The sequence below is a fragment of the Cyprinodon variegatus genome, unplaced genomic scaffold (genome assembly GCF_000732505.1).
Source record: "Cyprinodon variegatus isolate N-32 unplaced genomic scaffold, C_variegatus-1.0 Scaffold468, whole genome shotgun sequence".
Classification (NCBI taxonomy): Eukaryota; Metazoa; Chordata; class Actinopteri; order Cyprinodontiformes; family Cyprinodontidae; genus Cyprinodon; species Cyprinodon variegatus.
Genome location: NW_015150921.1, coordinates 259,713 through 281,091, shown reverse-complemented (window position 1 = coordinate 281,091; position 21,379 = coordinate 259,713). Strand labels below are relative to the sequence as shown.

At 36.3% G+C, this 21,379-nt stretch overlaps 1 protein-coding gene across 2 annotated transcripts; it reads right to left on the bottom strand.

Annotated features, from left to right (window-relative positions):
- Positions 1–1,801: 1,801 nt before the first annotated feature.
- Positions 1,802–18,978, bottom strand: LOC107094178 (reticulon-3-like). Of its 2 annotated transcripts, XM_015389622.1 has the most exons (10): positions 18,738–18,978; positions 18,016–18,069; positions 17,276–17,863; positions 15,472–15,681; positions 9,073–9,280; positions 6,706–6,844; positions 4,917–4,986; positions 4,080–4,126; positions 3,947–4,005; positions 1,802–3,150 (listed from the first exon to the last, which is right to left on the bottom strand). In XM_015389622.1, the coding sequence occupies exons 1-10, from the start codon at positions 18,766–18,768 to the stop codon at positions 3,075–3,077; spliced, it is 1,482 nt and encodes a 493-aa protein (XP_015245108.1). In that variant the 5' UTR covers positions 18,769–18,978; the 3' UTR covers positions 1,802–3,074. The 2 variants fall into 2 exon arrangements, with proteins under 2 accessions (XP_015245108.1, XP_015245109.1); XM_015389623.1 differs by lacking the exon at positions 15,472–15,681 and having other exon boundaries at positions 1,803–3,150; positions 18,738–18,974.
- Positions 18,979–21,379: the final 2,401 nt, after the last annotated feature.

Genomic DNA, 21,379 nt, shown 5'->3' with positions numbered 1-21,379 from the left:
TATTTTGACCTTATATCACAATAAAACATTTTTTTTACTGCTTTGTTGGATATAAAGTGGCGTAGTTCATGCTGGCCACATGTATAAGCTTCTGAGGACCACAACTTACTGTTCTACCAGCAGAACTTAAATCATGCAGCAGTTTCTATCCAAACTTCTAGCTACCTTCTTCTATAAAAAAGAAAACAAAAAACTCAGCAGCTTATATTGCCCCACCTTGTAAACCTCTGCCTGTCTTTGGTGTTACATTCATTAGTTATGTCATTCTGTTCTGGGTGGTCTTTGCTGCTGATCCTTTATCCTCAAGAATTTTATAAATGCATGTAAAAAAGCAGGGAGGTCCAAGAACAAAGAAACAGAGGCAAATATAATCTGCTTTAAACCGATGCTGTATTGGTATGTTGTAATATTTTGACTAACAGATTACAGATTTGTTCAAGTATGTGCTGCACATAACTTTTGAAAGTCGCTTATAGGATATCTGAAAAAGTCAGACAAAAGGAGTGTTTTATTAGTTTATTCTTCAAAGGATAAAAGTCTGGTTTCCCAGAATACAAAATAATTGGTGTCCAACTACAATGCATATGTATCATCATTAGTTTTAAAAGAACTAAATGTTGATTCAGGTTCGGACTTACAACCCTGTATCCAGAGGGGTTGGGATGCTGGGTAAAATGTAAACAACAGAACACAAAATAAAGACATAATTCTAATGTTTTGATTAGTCTTGCGGAGTTCAACTAATTGAAACAGGAAATTTCTTTTTTATATGTATCTGATACCAGAAACATGTTGATTAGCGTTAGTTTGCTGGAATCTTTTTGGAAACCATTGTCAGGAAACTCAGCTTGTATACATTTTATGAGATCAAGTTAACTCTAAAATGTCCAGAGAAAAATACTAGAGTTGATACAAAATGCTGCCTTTGAGTAAGAGTTTGAAATCAGACAAAATTTCTAAACAACCCCTTCAATTTCCCGTTATCTTTAATGCTAACCTTTCAAATGCTAGCTTATTGGTTGAACTACATGGCAGAGGCTACATTTCATCATGTTACGGCCACATTTTTTTGTACATTTCATTTGGATTTCATGAAATAGATCAACACAAAGTAGAGCATAGGTAGTGGAGTGGAAATAAGGAAAGAACATTATGAAGACTGAGAAAACAGTATTATATAAATCTTCTTTTAAAGTTCCCCACAAGGGAACACATCACCCTGGATACATGATCCGTATGGTGAAACATAAAAGCGGAAGCATGATGCTGTATGGATGCATTGGGGAGATGGAAGCTGTTGAGTGTTGATGGTAAAATGAATGGAGCTAAAAATAGGACAATACCATTTGAAAACCTCTTAGACTGCAAAACGTGGCATTGGAGCAGGGGGTCACCTTCTAGCGCCACCCCCAAAAAGTTCAAACAGATTGTTTTACTTTGGTCTATCACATAAAGTCCTAACAAAACTCATGAAAGTCTGTGGTATTAGTATGATAAAATGTGAAAATATTCAGAGCCTATTAATAACTTAGCAAGGCACTACACTTCTAGATGCTTCCGCTAGAAAATTGCTTATCAGTGATAATCTACATTTATTATTTACATTTTATGTAGCATTCCACTTTTGCTTCGAGACAGAGTTAAACTGCACTTTGAAATACCCAGAGTACGGTTTTCTACAGCCACTGAGGTTTTTCTGTATATAATTGGTCTGACTGAATCAGCAGCTTCTCAGTTGTAACAATTTGAAACCGCAAATAACTTCACAAACGCCTCTGTTTCTTTAAAAGAAATTTATCATTGAAATAAATTATTTTGGATAGATACCCGGAGCTAAAAGCACAAAGAGGACCTGTTGTAGGAATCAGACTTGAAGGCTTCAATATTTTGGTTTATATCAGTTATCATGTCTATATGTTTTATTTTTTTAAGAATGCAAGAGCTGAACAACAGTAAGGCATACGAATGACATTATTTGTTTGAAGCATTAGCAGAAATAAGATAAGGGTTTAAATAGCAGAGCATCCTGAATGCTTCTAAAATTCCTGAAACTGAATTTGTTACAATTCTGGTAAGATCCATTGTGCACATGTATATATTATACAGTAATCCCATAAATCGCTCTGCTTTGGAGGTGAGGGTCAGATAAAGAGGATGAAGGCTTGCTTTAAGTACTGTGAATGATTTCATGCACAAAAACCTGCAGTCAGAAAAAAGGCACCTGCTGTATCTTACTCTCTCAATTTTCCAGCAATGGCACTGGGAGGATCTGTTAAAAATCATAAGCCTTTCGAGAAAAGAACACTCAAGAACTAACATCCTGTCAAAAGTTCATCATTTTTCTTCCACTTCTGGTGCACCTGACAAGGGGGGAAAGCATCAGCTGGGGCGCAGAACAAATAAAAAAAACAAGACAAAAAACAAACTGAAGAGTAAATGAAATCTGGGTTGGAAGTAAAAAAAAATCATCTTAGAAAATAAAGAGGAAATTTGGCTTTAATTGTTTGCGACCAGAGCAAGTTTGTTTCAGTAAGTTTGTCAGAACAGATGCACACATTCAAAACAACAAACTGGGTTCATGCAGATAAATAGTTGTGAGAATGTATTAGAGATGTAGATGTGATCTTTTTTATGCTGCCATGAGGATCCCTGTTTTTGTTCTCTCATATACAGTTAAATCACCTGAACAAATAACCAAAGTCCTCAGTTTCAGGAGTGTTTTCTGGTGAGAAATTCCAACTCATGTTCTTCAACACTTATTCATACTACAACCTTATTTAAGATAATCATTGAATCTCTTTTAAAACACACTAAAATTATATTTCCTGGGATGATGTTCCCCTCTGACAGCAGGGTGACTCAGTAACTGTGATTTCACCCTTAGAAGACCTGAGCTTCATCCTCTAACCCCTAGAAATGAGACACAGTTTGAGTATACAGTACATCATTGCTCTTTCCTTCATGATCCCAGCTTCTGCAGAGATGTTTAGTGGAGGGACACACTGCTGAGTAAGACATTGAGTGGAGTCTGCAGCTCTGGCAGCTTCTCCTTAAAGGTATTGTCCATAAAATTTCTACTGGGTTTTAGGTTTGGCACCACCAGGAGTTGTATCAGGAGGCGGGCCTCCACCTTGGGCAAGTCTTCGCAGACTGTTGGAGAGAGATAGAGGTGAGGTTAGTGCTTCTTTAAGGCGTGAAATACAATCAATGCTTACCAAAATAGCAACAATGCAATGCTCAACTTTTAAATTAGGGTATCAAAAAGCTAAACCCAACAAGAAAAAAGTTATTTCTCAATAATTAAATTAACATTTGTTAGTATCTAAACTCTACTGGACAGAAAGTGAACTTCAACAGGCCAATAATGCTCCAGAAAACTCAAATGGGGCTGAATTAAAGCAATTCTGCAAATAGAGATGGACCAACAGTTCCTCATGGCTGCATGCAATTGCAAAATGTTTCATGACACCAATGGCAGCAAACATAGTCTGGAAAAATGACCTTTTTACACAGAGTTATGTGGTGAAGATAGCTTGTTTCTTTTTTCAGCTAATTTTCAAAAATTACAATTTACTGAGTTATCGTTAGTATTAAAATGTGTTTGATGATCTAAAACAAATTAAGTCTGACACAAAAGTTAAAACAGAAGGAATCTTGACATGTACAGATATGTATTCTTAAAATGTAAAACTTCTATGCGTAGTCATTCATAAGTTAAGAAATAGAAACGCTTTAAAGTAGGAAGGGCTAAGTATGGACACTATATCCAGTTTCCTTTAGAGGTTTTATTTGTGTGAATATTCCATAAAATTAAACAAAAACACTGCACTTCATGCATTTTACTGGGTAATGCTCCCTTCCTTTTTAAAGAATAGGTTTATATTCTAGAACAGTTATGGGGCTGCACTAGTAGCGTTGCAGTTCCAAAAGATGGCGCAATACTCACAAGTCCTTGACGTTGTCAATTTTGGCCTGAATTTTTCCAATAAAGCCGTCCACTTGCTCCTAAAATACCACAGTTGGTGCAAAAATTCAGAATTTGTTGTACTCGATTAAGTAGCTAAATGAAAAGTTATTACCTGTCGTCTTTCATAGAAAAGTGGCAAAGAAAAGAGAGCAATCACACCTGGGGGGAGGAGAAGAAACAGTTGATGTGTGAACCAAAGTGTTTGTTAATACTCACATGGACAAAATTATTCGTACCTCTCGTTTATAGAAAGAAAAACCCAGAAGGCTCACAGAAATAACTTAAATCCAACAAAAGTAATAATAACTAAAATATAGTATTGTAAATATATATAGAAAAGAGTGAAAGGGACATGTAAAATCAAGGTGTGTCCACTTTTTAGCATCACAGGTGCAATCTTGTAATCATTAGTACCTTAGGCCTATATATTGAGCTAAAGGTGGTGACTGATGTTTGGTGTCATGGTGTATACGACACTCTACATGAACCAGAGGAAGCAAAAGAAAGAGTTGTCTCAGAAGATAAGAAAGAAAATGATAGATAAGTATGTCAAAGGAAAAGGCAAGAAGACTACCTGGAATCTGTCAAACTACATGACGAACCAAAAAGCTTATGGAATAATGTTTTAAATACAGGTCATCAACAGTTACAGGAAACATTTGTTTGCAGTGATTGCCTCAATAAGCTGTGCAACAACAACAAAAAAAAAAGATAAAGACACTATCATTTCTGTCCAGGGCTGTTTCATGAGTTAAATTTTTTTAATCAGGCTGTTGAAGCATGATTGAAAAGAAATGTGTGCATTTCCAAAGAATTTCTCATTACTATTGTCAAATTCAAGTTATTTCTCTGATCACTGTGGATTTTTCTGTCGTTAAACAAGGGGTACCAACAATTTTTTTCCACATGATTATTTGTTCTCTCTCCAGTGAAAACATCAGTTGCTTACTTATGATGAGAATAGTAAGGCCATTGCAAAGGGCTCCCAGGTATGTGACGAGGTACATCAGAAACAGCAACTAGAGAAACACAAATCAACAAATAAATAATTAAAACACAACAACTGTGGGAAATGTGGTGGATTTTAATCATATATGTGCAAATAGGTCTATAAAATCTCTTAGATGGGCTAAAAAATACAGAGGTTTCAGAAGTTATCCATCTTCCTACAGTGTAGCTTGATTTAGATTCCATAAATGCGTGTTTACGGTATCTAATATCTGTCAGGCTCTCAGTCTGAGTTACAGGATCATGTTAATATGTCACTGGAAACGCCTGTCTAACATGGAAAAAGACTTCATCTTATCCTTGGGTCTCTGTGTGCTGACTCAAGTATGTCATTTAGCATACCAGCAGGGTCATAGTGGACCAGGAAGGGGCTCCAGCTCTCCCCATGATTTCTTATTTTCTATAAATGTATCGGCACTGTGAAAAGTTAGATTTAAATAATGTCGTAATAGAGTATGATGATGATGGGGTAAAATGAACATACTGTAAAAGTAAGGATGTTTATCTACTAGCACAGTAAAAGTTAATGTAGAGGGTGTCCTTTTTTCATACTTAAGCAACATTAACATTTAATTACTGTTGTAAAGTATACAAAGAAGATATTATTTTGCTCTCTATGCTCGCAAAAAAAACTGAAATAATGAAAAATAAACAAACATTATTTAATTGTAGCTATAAGAAAATTATACTGTAATTGCTGAATCACTGAATTTTTGGGTTATCATCTGTTTAAAATAATAAAAAAGGCTATGAAATACTGTGTGTAATGAATGTATTTAATTTATAAGTTTAGTTTTTCTGACATGATTTGCAAAAAAAAAAAATGGTTAGTGTGGTTTCTATTGTCTGCACCCTTAGATAATATTTCTCCTAAATCTGTCACCCACGACTGACAAATGTGAATATCTTTACATCAAAAACACACCTTTGAGGTGAACAGTACACTACTACTAAGATGCTCCTGTGTTATGTGTGCATTACTGAGAGATTTGAGTCACTGACAGGCTTTAGGATTAGTTTGAGAACCCAAAATAAAACATGCCTCATGCTTTTAGCTGTCTTTTAAAGTGACATACCTTTTTTGTGCAATTTTTGGCCGTAAACAACAGCTATGGCCAGTTAATTCTGCTATACTTAACCCAGAAATTAAAGCAGTAGCTTGAGATATGCAAATAATAATGTGTGGTTATGAATCCATAGAAAACACACAAAAAAATGAACCCAAAGTCATCAGATGTCAAAGCTTAGCATCTTACAGTAGCTGTAAAGTATAGGAGTTTAACTGCAGTCAGATCAGTAATACATCAGTAATACATCAGTAATGAACATATGATGCTGGCACAGACACAATGAATAAGCTTTGGTAGCAGACCGTTTTGTTAAATTTAAAAGGGCCAGATCACTTTCTAAAATGATTATATCATTCAACCTGACAGCTGTCATCTTTGTTGTTTGCGGTGGCATAACAATGCGGTTGAACAGCAAGCTGGAATAATAGAACATAAGAGCAAAATGACCCAGAGCCGCGTAGTTGCTTGGGTTAATGTGGGTAAGAGGTTCTGACCAAAGCAAAACAACTGCAGTATTTCAGAGCGGTTCATTAAAATAGTTCCCTGGGTTAAATACTACACGGCCAAGCACACAAAGGAACCCATAAACAGACAGAACAAAGAAAATCTATTTAAGCCACTTAAATAGAATCACTAATTTAATTTGCATGCTTAACTTACCTTGAGGGATTCAAAAAGATTTTCTACAAAAAACAGCCTCCTTAGGGAATCAACAGCAGACAGAGCCAGAAAAATGGCTTTTTGCATGTAGAAGTCAGCCTGTTCTCCACTGAAACTGATGTCCATATCCAAGTATGACCTGATGGAAAACACACAATATGAAATCAACAAATTATATATATGTATCCTACATGTTTTAGATGTTTTACTTTAACAAGTTCTAAGAAAAAAGGTTTGTACATGCTAATTACATGTTCACAGTGGCTAAGCTAATTTAGCCATCTGAATCAGCTGTGTTATTAGAGACACATGAATTCATGTGTGTATAAATGTTAGATTCAATATAGGATTTAAGCAAAGTATAAATAAGGCATCATATGCTGCATGGATTACTGATCTATGCAGATTGTATACATATTCCTCCTTAACAAATATCTGAATTCTAACTTTAAAATTGCAACAAAAAATATATTAATAAAGAGAATATATTTTGCTTTCTTCCTTTGGCTGCATATATTATTGAGTGTCTTGTTGTTTTTCTTTTTACTTGGATGATAAATTGTCTTTATTAATAAGTAGAAACAACATGCCTGCTATTGTTGCCCTAAAGTTTTCCTGCAGCTAGTTTAAAAAATGAAAAGTCCTAAGCAGTCAAAAGTGACATTTTGAGGTGTATATTGTTTGTTAATAGGTCACAGTCCTGTGCGAAATAACTATGAATCAAAAAAGCAAGCATAAAGAGCCCAAACTGTATCAGGCCACATATTGGTGTTGAATTTAGAGACAATGGAAGTTTCAGCTTCTCTTTCAGGGCAACTCCATGCAATGCCTTTGACTGACTGGTTACGTGAAAGAGCATGGGCTTCCCTGCTGGGATTACTTGTGCTGTTGGCAATGAGGTCTCCTGAGGACAAGATACTGTTTTTTCTATTCAATAAATTCACCAGAGCCAGATCATTCACAGCAGAACAATTAAGGTCTCTGAAAGCCACCCTTTGTCTGAAACATCTAGTGGAACCACGATAACTCCTAAATCCATCTAAAAAAAGAACTTCAAGATCCTTTTTCACGTCTAAGTGAAATAGCTGCCATTTGTAACCACTCAGTAAGCTGCAGATGAGTATTTGCCAGCAGAGGCTTTAACATGAAGCTCTGAGCTCACAGAGCTGTTATTCTTTCTTGCTCTGCACACTGAGAGAAGTCATGAAAGAAAAATTGATGCGAATCAGAACAGTTTAAACAGCAACACAAAAATATCCTAATCTGACCACAACAGGATACATCTTCTAATGCTGGATTTTAAGCCATGATCTGCGATCATTATTGTTTAGGGACACTTAATTTTCCATCACTATTTTTGGTTCTTTAAAATAGTAGAAATTTCTTTTTATTTCTATAGAATATTTGCCTTTTGTGAATTCTACAACATAATGTTGCCCCATTTACACTACCCCTCTGAAACCGATCCGTGCCGAGTTCGGACCGAGCTTGGATTTGCACATCATGCTAGCACGGTGTCTTGCCTCCTGTCGGAGGTCCACGATAGTACAGCTCTCAAGGAATTATGCAAACAGAAATGGTGGAGCCCATAACATTCAGGAACTTATGTGCCTGGATAGCATCCTCCACCCAAATTTCAATGAGAGGCTTGGTCTCAGCATCAACCCAGGTCGCACCACACTCTTTTGATGCCATTTATTGTCAACAGCCTGAAAAGACGTTCATGTTGTGAACAGGTGAAGAGAGATCTGTGAAGAGAGAGTCAGCTGACTGTAAATAGGAGATGACGTGGTCTGTTCATGCACTCTTTGTTATCAGAGAACCCAGCTAAAACTGAACCGTAACAGACCCTACTGATGAACTAGTACTAGATCTAGCGCTGTTCGTTTGTGTCCAGTTCAGTTGAGTTCCACTTACACTCAACAGTTATCTCGGTTATCGTGGTAGGACCATTCTCTGCACGCTTTCCAAAGGGTAGTTTGTCCCAATTTAAAGCTGAACTGTTTATTTCTACTTTTACTATTGAAGTGAAATACAGTATGAGAGGAGCTTGCTGGGTTTTGTTTCCTGTTGATAAATTAGGGTTGAAGCACCAAGGCTTAATTTATTTTATTTTCAAATCATACAAAATCATCTGGAAATGAAATATAATATTAAAATACATTTTTAATTGTTAGGTTTTTTTTACTACAGATTTCTAATTATTTATTACAATAGTCTAAGATTCTAATTGATATTTTGAATATTGAAGTAAACATAGAGAAACTTAAATTGCCTAAAACCAACAGAAGTTCAAGTTACAATCACCTGTAAAAAAAAAAAACAATAAACAAGCTTCGATCCCTTAATAGAACAAAATCATCTTACTTGAAGGGATGTTCTCCGTCCCCCCAGCTGAGGATATAGAGCAACTGGTAGTAGATGCGCACTGAGATGGTGAAACACATGACTGCCACTGAGACTGTGGAGACCACAGTGATGATGCTGAGCTGGAACAAGGAAAGTAAGCCCACCACCAAGGCTGTGAGCACCATGCCACTTCTTTCTGTGTCCTTCCAGTAGATTAGGTCCATCACTGACAGAGATGAAGAATAAAAAGTCAATTAAATGAAAAAAAAGTTAAAAAAGGATAAATTTAAAGATAAAAAAGGTGCAGCTCTTAAAATAAATACAAGCCAACATTTCTGCTTAAATCTCATAATTTGCACCGTTTTGAAATACAGGGGCTAGACAAAAGACCAAACCTCTGAAGCTTTAAAATTTGTACTATCATGTGATGCTTGGTTCTTTATTTTAAAGTAAGCACCATGAAACTGAACCCGGAGTAAATTTATTGACAAAATAAAAGGGTTAAAGACATAAGGAAAAAAAAAAAAGGATTTCTAATCTCAAGCCCGATGGGACACAACAGCTACAGGCTGAATTTAGCCCTCAGAAAAAAGAAAAAAAAAGCCAGGGGTTCAGGAGAATGAAAATTCCCAGCACCTGTTGTCCGACGTCAGGCCGTCTGCAGCCATTAATCTACACTCTGTTGGTTTCCCTTATTGTCTCTCAGCTTACAGGGACACACAGCTTTGCTATATATAAAATATCCCAAATCTACCCTCCCCCCTCTAATGTTTCTGCTTATTTTAGGCTTTATATAAAATGTTAAAATCCTAAACAAAACTGGGTAATTCTTAAGGATTTGAAGCTTGGATCTCTCTAACTGCTTGAGGCACTTCCACCCATCTACAGTACCTCATAGAGGCCTCAGACAAATGACCTTGTTTGAATTTCTCACATAATGATATAAAAAGCTAAGCTTTCTGAATAGAATGCCAGGAAAACTCTTTAAATAAATTACCTTAACCGTTTGTGGGTTGCTTACAGTACACACTACATTCCCACAACTTCAATAGAACTTTCTGAGAGGGAAATACTCAAACCTTTTTACTAATGTAGCTGCAATTTCAGATAATGTAGCATGTAAAACAGCATTAAAAAGTGGGTAATTTTGTAAATAAAAACAAAATAAAAATAGCATAAAAGTACAATAACTAAATATATGAATACTGCAGCAAACCTTTAGACCAACCATAACATTTCTTTAGCTGTTGGTCACTTTACATCTTCATCATCATTTAATATTTTGAAGCCTGGGTTTATTCTGTACCAAAAGTTTTCTGCCATAAAATGGAGCTACAAGTCCAAGAATAATTTATACTGACAATACACCAATTAAGATCTTCTTATGAACCTGTTTTAATGACTTTAAACCAATGTTCTATTCTCTACTAAGACTCCACTGCTAGGCAATGTGATTATATGATGTTTTAGTTGACTGGCCCACATGGGGTCAGAGGTGAACCTGAACCAGAGGGGGTATGTTACAACCTGTACAGCTGGGACCCCAGCCTTCCTGTCAACTTTGCAATCTTTACTCAACTATTTACTTCAGACTTCTTTGCAACTAACTGCATTCTCTATGATGCTGCATGTATATTGCTTTTAGCTTTTCAGCATTTTTTTGTGTGGTTGGAATAATTGTTTTAATATGAAAAGCTTATATAAAAAAGCTTTACCAACATCCAGTTGAAATAGACAATTTAAATTTATAAAGGACTTGACAGTGGGAAGATTATTCAAAGTGTTTACATGTAGAAGAAATAAGAAAAAGGAACATAATAGGAAACTAAATCATTCATCACAGAAAATAATTAAAACAAATAAGATAAAAGACTGATAAGAAAATGTAAAGTTGGACTGTAAACTTAACAAATGATGTTTAGAAACCACAGTTAAAGCCCACAATAAATAAATATATATATATATATATATATTTTTTTTTATCTCGATTTAATACAACATAGGATTTCAGCCCTTTAAAGGTTTGGTCCAGATAAGTGGAGCATAAGAACCAGAAGCCTCTTCTCCATGTTTGGTTCTAGTTCAAGTATAGATAGTCTTGAGCCAGAAGACCTGCGGGAAAAAGCAGGTCTGTAATTTGAAAAGCCATTCAATGATTTATAGACTAGAAGTATTTTAAAGTCTATTCTCTGAGATGCGGGTAGCCAGTGTAAGGATTTCAGAACTGTGGTGATGAGCTCCACTTTCTTAGGTTTATCGGGAAGCGTGCAGCAGCATTATGGATCATCTACAGCTGCCTTTTTGACTTTTTAGGCAGATATCTGAAGACAGATTAAATATTTCATTCTACTAAAGATAATCATGTCAATTTGTGTTTCAAAGTATCGCGGAAAGATTAGTCCTTTAATCCTAAAGATGTTCTTTATGTGATGGATGGCTGACTCAGGTCTGAGTCAATCACCACACCCAGATTTAGAGCCTGATTGATGGTTTCTAGCTCTATCAATTGAAGCTATGTTACTGTAACTGAACATGCTCATCTTTGAACACATTCCCTTTGATCCAAAAAATATTACCTTAGTTTTGTTTTGGTTCTCACCCAGTGCTTAAATAGAGTCACCTGGTGTCATTGTAATGTACAGCTATGCATCCTTTGCAAAGTTATAGTAACTTATGTGGTTATTAATATAATCCAATAGGATACAATATACAACTTCTTGATATGATTTACTTCTAATTAACTACATTTACTTTTGATCAATGTTCCAGTAACACTAAAAAAAAAAACGCACCTGCTTGAAAACAGGGATACAACAGCCAGTAAAACCCAGATTGGGATAAACTGAAAAATGGAGAAAAGGAAAATAATGGACAATTAACAATTTGGAAAGACCAACAAAGCTCTTTCTAAGGTTTTGGAAAAACCGGAACACCACAGGGAAAGCCATTATCCATAAATGTAGACAACATGGAACCATCCTTGGACTAACTACTGATCAGAAATAGTAAAAATGCACATCCATAACTCCTTCTGGATGTTACAAAAGAACCCAGAACAACATTCTAAGTGCTGTAGATCTAACTGGCCAAATAAGTGTTCAGAATTCAGGAATAAGAAAGATGCAGGAAGAAAAGAACATCAATGAGGCAGGTTCAAATTCAAAACCAGTGCTGATTAAAAGAAAAGGTTTGTTCTTCATTTCTAAAAAATACATGTTAATTACTGATAGAGTCAGGAGTTCTACACCCTAACAGAAGTCCAGTAGGAGTCAGTCAAACCATCAATCAGTGAACTAAATACTCACTTTGGTAATGCAGATGGTCAATCATCCTTAGTCACCTTTTTTTTTTTATTACTCCCAAATAAAGGTGTTTAAGAGGGCGGAGAGTTTACTTAGGCCTGATTAGGGTGCTGGATGGATATGTGTTTTCCATTAAATAAATCAAATAATTCACCTGTGTAAATAAAATTGACAGTTTTCAAGTAATTGTGATATCAATGTATCATAATGAGCACTTATTACAGAAATAAGGTATTTTTCATTGGACAAACAAAGCTCTTTACAACCCATATTCCAATTAGCTGTAAATGAATTAATAAATATAACTATGTTTTGGTTTCTGCTGGCCTAAAGAGGGCATATAAAGAAAATTAGGCAATCCCAAATATTGATGTAAGTCTTTTGATTTTGAGCAATAATAAAGTCTTTAATTTTTATCAACAAATATAAAGGGTGAGATCAACCCAAACAAAGGATCGAGACAAATCTAAAAAACTACAGTAAATTATTCTTATTAATTAATTTATATACATCCAACAGTTATGCAGGTTTTTCTAATGAAACAGGAAGCTTATCTTTTTCTTTAGTAACATTCATCAATCAATAAATATAAAGTGTATAAACTAAAATTAACATGCATGAAAGACTTTTTAAGGTTTAAGGAGGCTTCTTTTAATTAAATTAGAAAAGCACCGATTCATTCGTTCAAACCCAAAAGTAATGATACCACAATCCCAGAAAATGTTTGAATACAGACTGAAATGTCAGTCCACATACCAGCTGTTCAGCCTAAAATGGGAAAACGGGCCTTGCAATGGGACAGCTGTCTAATAACCTAACAGCACCATTGAACTAATTTAAAGGCGGAACCTTAATTGAATTAAAGCCACTGATACAGATACCATCCAATTACACAGAGCAGCTCATCGTTCTAAAGTCAAACACATATGCAAACGTTTCTGATCTGAGGACGCTGAGAAAGCTAAATTTGTCATTAAACAGCGTGACGCTTTGTTCCACAACACTGTAGTGACAAAGCTGAGGAGGAGTGTGTGGGTTAAGATTAAAAGCTTTTTCACCTCTTGGCAATCAACTGTCAAGTTGTTTTATATCAATTTAAATAAACACATAACATTTCTCCTTATTTAAGTAAACAATTACCCCACTGCCTTTTTAACTACACAGGCATAAAATAATTGCATCTCTTTAAAACGCCTCACCTTTACTGGCCATGTTTGGTTGCTGTTCCAGTGCCCCGCTCTATCCGAACCCCTTCTGCCCCTTTCTGTCTCCCCTGCTAAACTACTCCCCTTACCTCCCTGAGCTGTTTTTGGCCACCCAATGCTCACTCAGCAGTAAAGGCTGAACAGCCTAAAATAATCTGCTTGTTCACAGCACCACCCACCACTAGTCACAGCTAGAGCATGCATAAAAAGTCACTATTAAACTTTATATCACTATATAAGTGATATATAAGTCACTATATAAACTTAACATATATCTACATATATCTCTATATATATCTCTATATATAGATATATGTATATAAATATCTATCTATCTATCTATCTATCTATCTATCTATCTATCTATCTATCTATCTATCTATCTATCTATCTATCTATATATATATATATAGATTATATATATATATAGATTTGTAGTTAACATTGCTTTTGACAGTATGCTTGATTTTGTCGTTATGTGAAAAGTGCCTAAGATTTAACTTTACTGAAACTTTAACAGGAAGGAGACCACCCCCCCAAAACTCGTTCAACATAAAATAGTAATGTTAACCTTTTTAAATAATTATTTTTTTCCTCTTTTTTTTTCTTGATAAAGTCAGGGTGTGATGTAACTTTTAATCAACTTGTGAACCTTGTTACTAATTGTGTAAGAGACCAGGAAATTATGGTATCTGAACGATGACAAACTGCCTATGTCTATGTCGATGAAAATGGTTCTGAATGATTTCTATTTACTTTTTTTTTTCCAAAGACTGATTAAACATGAATTTAAAGACAGCTCCAGAATTACTGCATACAAGGTTATGACTCCTTTAAATGACACTAGGATTTCACATACATGTACAGAAAAACACTGAATTTGCTCACAACAAACACTGCAGCTGTACATGTAACAAAGCAGAGCATAACCATGTGAAGAAACAGTAAATAGTCACTGTTAGGTTTGGTTGAGGATCTGAGCAGGTAGACAACATTGGATTCTATCTTTTTAACTGAGTAAATGTAATTAATAAATAATTGGGGGGTGGTGGCGTATTAGTTAGAGCAGGGTGCTTGCATCCCGAGACTGCTGCAAGTGTTACTGTTTGAATCAGACAGACTGCCACTCTTGTTCCCTGAGCAAGATTATTGGCCACAGAATCCCTCTTGTCTGCTGAACAAGAACGATTTTCTACCAATCAGTTTCTGGTGGTCATTGTGCCCAACATAAATTAAGATATGTTGATGGTAAGTAAGCAATGTCATTTAAAGGACATTTCTCTAGTGAATAATCTACACGTGGTCTCTATATCTAAGACTAGCCAAATACTATTATTGGCCAGACAAGACAATATCAAGTAGGCCCTTCAGCCCTACTTCATCCACCTAAATAAGACATGGCTCCTGTCTGACTACTGCACTGGTCCACTTGAAAGCCCGTCAAGCATAATGACTGAATCTTATCTCTAATGATACCCTTCCATGCACTACTCACTCAAAAAACAGCCAACTAACTCCAACAAGTCTTCCAGAGAAACAGTACCCAAACAAACACTCGTCCCACCTTCTGTAAGACGTACAACAAACACTGATAACAGCTTTGGTGGTCTGCATGTCTGAAAAAGTCAGCCAAAGCCTGGAATGTTTTCCTTACAATTCGACCATCATTCCTGAAACCCAGAGAGAGTTGGTTACTATGGAGACAATGAATGGCCTGGACTTCTGCTGGTCTGTCTTTGCCTGCCTGTGCCTATATGTTACAGGAAATCTTATTTCTCATTTAAGCATTGGTTTATGAGTTGTCGGTCTCAGCAAAAGCAGTCAAAAACAGAGAAGGTGCGTAAAGGAAGAGGAAAACTAGACTAGGATATGAATAGAAGCCAATAAAACTGAAAGATGTAATCTTATACCTGCTATGCGGATGCTCACAGTCAGATCTTCTGTTAGGTACGGTGCTGAAAACCAGTGATCTCTGACCAGCTGTTCCTGAGAGTTAACGCCTACAGATGCCAGAGATGAGCATGCTGGGTCTGTGGGTCTCACAGATGTGAGCAGCTTGACTGAAATGGTTTCCAAGGTGACAGGAGACTCAGGCTGCAAGGTTGGTGAATCCTCTGCAGCTGGGAAACAGAGGATGATGTTACCATGGTGATAAAAAAATAAAATACAGACATAATTTAAAAAAAATAAATAAATAAAGTAAAATAAAATAAAACTTAGATATTTCAGGACCATTTACTATAATAGCTTTTTTTCTTTTTGGAGATCAGCAAGAAGAAACTGAAAAATCGGATGATGGATTTAATACTCTATAATGTACGCTCACAGGATAACTCATTACATAGACTCTTCAAATGAGTTTTAGAACATGTGTAACATGACACCAGCTGAACGCCTTGAGACATCCTCAAGAATTGCTGAGGTTAAAAGCAGGCAGCAAAATTAGACAGAAAGGAGATTTAGGACACTTTAAGGTGGCAGTATTTGATCAACCTCTGATCTATTGTAATCTCAATGCAATAAACCTATTTAGGTTTTACTAAGGGATGCTAAATAAGGAAAATATCCGGTGAGCAGTGGTTCTGTGTAAGCAATACCCCATTGAGGTCATATGAGAATAGACAGATTGATTCAAGATGATAGAAACCATCAGCACTGACCACCCATTAAAAACACGCTACACTCACTTAAATAGTAAGACATCAAAGGTTAAAGATGAGCTACAGCAGCAGAAGACAACACTAAGGTTACAATTCACACATGCTCATCAAATTAGACAATAACAATTTGAAAAACTTTTACAATAATTATATAAAATGATCATTAAATTTGAAGTGAACAACTGTAAAGCACTGATTCAACTGTTGCATTAACAGTTTACTGGTTTGGTACGAATGTAATGGTGAGGTAAATTTTTGGTATTTTTGTTGTTGAGATTTGCTGATATTCCACAGCATGGTAGATTATTGTTTTTGTAGAAATTCATACCCTTATAACCACAGATTAACAATCTTCTCATAGCTACTTGGAGCAGGTTAACACACCATCATGGAACAAAAACACCTTTAATATATACATTTTTTTGCATGGTTCCTTAACAAGGTCGTCAAACGCCAATAGATTGCACGGTCGGTCACCCAATTTTCTATACAACAGAACACCTTTGGGATGAGTGGAGATTTGTAATAATCAACATCTCTGAGAAATGTTTTTAATGGTAAAGGGGCCGAATCTCATAGACTCATGATGCATCTAATTCAATGTCCAGTGAGTGTTTTGGTTATGTTTAGGATGAGGACAATTCAATTCTTGTGAAGGTCTCTGGATTCTGGGTTGACTCAGCAATGGTGTTTGATGTTATATTCTGCTTGTCTGAGCCACATGGAATAAAGGACCCCTCAAAGAAGAAGGTCATCATGTGCCAGACTTTATAATTAGCTCTGAGCACATGAAGCTTTGATACAAATTGCTGAAGACAGCAGGGATGAGCTGCAAATGGCCAGTGCCAGGGGGAAAAATATACAACATTATGAAAGCAGAACCTGTTTTTTTTTATTTTTATTTTTTTATCCCTTATAGTTCCAATGAAAACGAAAGAAAATTACTATAATATCCAGTTATTTCTTTCAAGGATTCAAAGCTAAACTTTGTAAATGATTTAAGCATTTAAGGAAGAAAAATATGTGTACTGTATCTGTCTACTGTATCTCTTACCCAGAGTTGTCTGTGAGGGATTGTGTTGTTGAGATGAATGGATCTCAGAAGAAGTTTGGCCAGTCTGGCTTTCACTGTCCTCTTGCCCATCTCCTGTGTCTGTCCTTTGGCTTTCAGAGTCTACAGTTTCGGGGGAGGGTTGCACTCTAATAGAGTCTCCTTGTTCCCTTTCCCTTCTTCTACCAGGGTTTGCTGTCCTTGGTTCTGCTAGGTCCAAGGCTCCATTCCCTGATGTTTCCTCGTCTTCATCTTGATTGAAAAAAGCCTGTGTCTCCCAGTCTACATCAGTGGAGTCCAACAGCATTTCCAATGTGTCAGTTCGAATCAAAGGAGTGCGACCCACCCGAGGGACAGCCCTGCGCCGCTCACGATAGTGCCGTGAGCTCCCAACTGCTTCAGCCTCTGCGATGGCAATGTAAGAGAAGGTCAGCTCGAAGGAATGCTGGCGAGGGGTTCCCCAGATGGATGGAGATGAAGCGTGTCCTTCATCATCATCATCATTTGGATCTCCTGCCTCCTCCACTTCATCATCATCAGACCATTCTCTGGCTGTCTGCAGGTCGCACATCTCCGACTCCTCGTTGCCACCTGGATAGAAATCAAGACGGGCAATCATCCATTTGGAAGGCTAAGGATGTCGATGTTCATTAAACATTAAATGAAGCAATTTTTTCCTGACAGGAAGGAAGGAAGGAAGGAAGGAAGGAAGGAAGGAAGGAAGGAAGGAAGGTGCTTCTTACCATCGGTGCATGGAGGTGTTGAGTCTGGAGTGGATGCCACAGAGCCATATTCCTCTGGAGGAAAACAGATATATATATATATATATATATATATATATATATATATAAAACAAACAAAGAAAAGACGAGCAACATAAACACATAAGAATCCAAGAAGTAGAACTATCGTTCTCTCCTTGGTTAAGAAACACTAAAGCTGATATAAAATATCAGAATCAGGAACACAGTGTGTTCATCAGTCCTAAGTGCATACTGTAGGTCATTGAATATTGAATGGTTCTGGCAGTAAAAGTAAAAGGCTTGTTTTATATTAGATTGCCAGTATGACACCAGTGTATAAATCAACCAGGCAGCCATTGCACTAAATGCAGCATATTCTGTTCAGCAGTTGCATGAACACAGGCAAATGTTGGACCACTGGGATGTAGCTCTGACAGAGTGCACACAAATCCAAAGCACAACAGAAGCATTCAGGGATGAATGATTAACAAATAAAAAGGCTCACTGCAAACCCGCTGAGGCATGATAGCAAAAAAAGTATGCATCGGAACTGCAGTTATACATTTACTGGTAATCTAAGGGAAAAGCAGGAGAGAGGAGGAGAGGCTGAGCTAACACATACGATGATGCAGAGGTGGGCAGTGCAGATCTGAGCAATGGACTGCTGTAATTCAATATCCACAATGTAAGAGTCCACAAAACACACAAAAAAATAAACTTACGACAGTGGGAGAATCCTAAAACCTGGCCCATACTCCATCAAGACATTGCTGGGCCCATCCAGTCTGGAAGCCCCCCCTCCCTCATCTATAGCCGACACTCACTCGATTCCCTCTGCTCCTCTGTCCTGTAAAAGCAGCTTCCTCCCTCTTCTACTGGTTACTCAGCAACCCCGCCCTGCCTCACTCCACCATCCTCCCCTCTGCTGCCTTCACTCTTCCCTTTTTCCATCATTGTGACTGGAGCTGTAGGAGAATACGCTACTGAGGAGGGAGAGGAGGACAAGCATCTGTATTTCATCTTTCCATTCACAGCCAGTCTATGCCTATCTGTTTCTAAACACGTGGTTTCAGCTTTAGGAGCAGGAGACAGGGAGGAGACAGGGAGGGATAAATAATTAATAATGCATCACACAGATAATATTGAACTTTTCAGCGTTTTACAAACGAAACTAGCATGTAAAATGTGATTTAAATTGCTAGACATCTATATTAAGATATGCATATGCAATATATGTTTAAACAAACAAAGCATAATTGCAAAAATTCATTAGCAACACCGTCAAGTAGGGGGCGGTGAAGTGCCCTGCTTAAAGGGAATGGAAAATGCTTGAAAAATGTGTTAATGAAATGGAATTTCAAAATTTGAAACTCTTGCAGCAGGATAAATTATTTACAGACAATACTATTGAATCTCATACAGTTCGACTGATAATGATAAATCAGTTTATTTCAGCAAACCCTGAAGTCAGTCACATTTTAAGTGTTTAATTTTTTTATTTTGATTATTATAACTCCCTAATAAAAATCCAAAACGTTTCTTTCCTAAGTAATTTGAATATTAAGAAATATAAAAATATATTTTGAAAACAAAAACATTATTTTGACAGACCACACAATCATGGGATGGACTGCTGACTGGGTTGTGCAGCAGGGAGGCTGAGAGATCAATACTAAGAAGCTAGTTGTTTACAGAGCACTGCATTCAAGCATTTTAATTAAAAGTTGGGATTGGAAAAAAGCAAAGTTGTAAAAACAACAGGGATGAATCCATCCAATCATTTCTAAACAAGAAATAACTTTTTCCCCCCCGTGTTTCCCAAAGTTTCTGAGAAATGAAACTTTTTTTAATGACTTATAAGCCATAATCATCTAAATAAATTAAATTAATTATCAGACAGTATAGCAACATAGTGTAAATATTATTACCTTGTGCGTGTTTAGCTCAGGTAAGCAAACAGGAATAATGTGATGACCTGTAGGCAGAGATCAGGGTAAGTTGATAAAAGGTTTAATTGTATTTATAGCTGGACAAGAACAGTGTCACAGAAAGTTCTTAACAACACTTAACCAGGGCAGGTACTACAAATAAACAAAAGAGGAAAAAAGAAAGTAAATGAGACCATTCAAATTTTTCAGACTGTTTCATTAAATTTCCATAGGATTTTAGGGATGCACTGCATGTTGCAAATGTATCTTTATCACTGTATCACTGTTTGCAATGCAAATTCACCAAGAACTGTCTGCAATATATTAAATGACCATCCAAGAATTCAGGCTCATTTGAAACCATAGAATAGTTTCAAATGAACAAATTTAAAGAGGTGGTCAAGTTATTAGGATTTTACAAATAAATTGTAACAACCAACCCTGGCCAGAATTAAATTTCAAATAAAATCTGACCATTGTGAAGGAAATAAGGCATTTTATGCTTTTTATTCCAGTAGCTAGATAGCCTTCTCATTATCTGGGTTGTGTTTACTATGAACCTAATCCAGAAATACTTTTTAAATATTTACTGCATATCATTACTATAACATTCATAAATACTATTGCACTTTCCCTGTTTTTATAAGGTTATTGCTCTAAATCTTTGTACCTTCTGTAACATCATGTAGGAACATCCCTATTCCATATAACAATTTATGGTATTTGATGATAATTTGTACTGCTCCTCTTTTCTGCCACATTTGTTTGGATCCCCTGGAAACAAAAATCTATCCATCTATCCATTCATCCATGTTTAATTCCATTAAAAAATAGTTAATTGATCCCAAAGAAAAGTAACTATTGTAACTCTTAAAGGGGTTTCTTCAATGAGTTGTTGGTGTTACTAGCTATAGGGACAGGTTGTTATTCCACAATTTGACCAGATGGTTGCTTGTTTCGGTGAGGCAACAGAAGTCTGTCTAGGACCTTATGATGTGGGACGTCAGGGCCACCGGTTTATAGTCACTGAGGACTAATGCTTTCCTGCTTGCTCTCATCTTGACTTGAAGTTGCCTCTACAAAGTCCTAAATCACAAATTTAAATGTTTAAAAAGAAAATCATTCATTTGTCATAAAAACTTAGAAAGGTAGCTGTTAAGAATGCTCGGGCTTTGAGTTTTTAAGTAAATGCCAGAGTGCAACCAGGGTGACCCCACTGCGGCTCCAGCTGCACAAGAAGGTGCTACAGACAAAAAAAGTTAATATGAGTTCACACTTTTTGGGCAATTCTCATTGTTATTGTCCATAAATATTCCATTTCATCATCAGCATCAATTCTGTTTTTCTTATACCATCTTGTTTTTGCTAGTCAAGTTACCATAGATTGGTGGGTTAATTTAATTCTGAAATTAAACAGGACTTTTTTTCTATCTGGC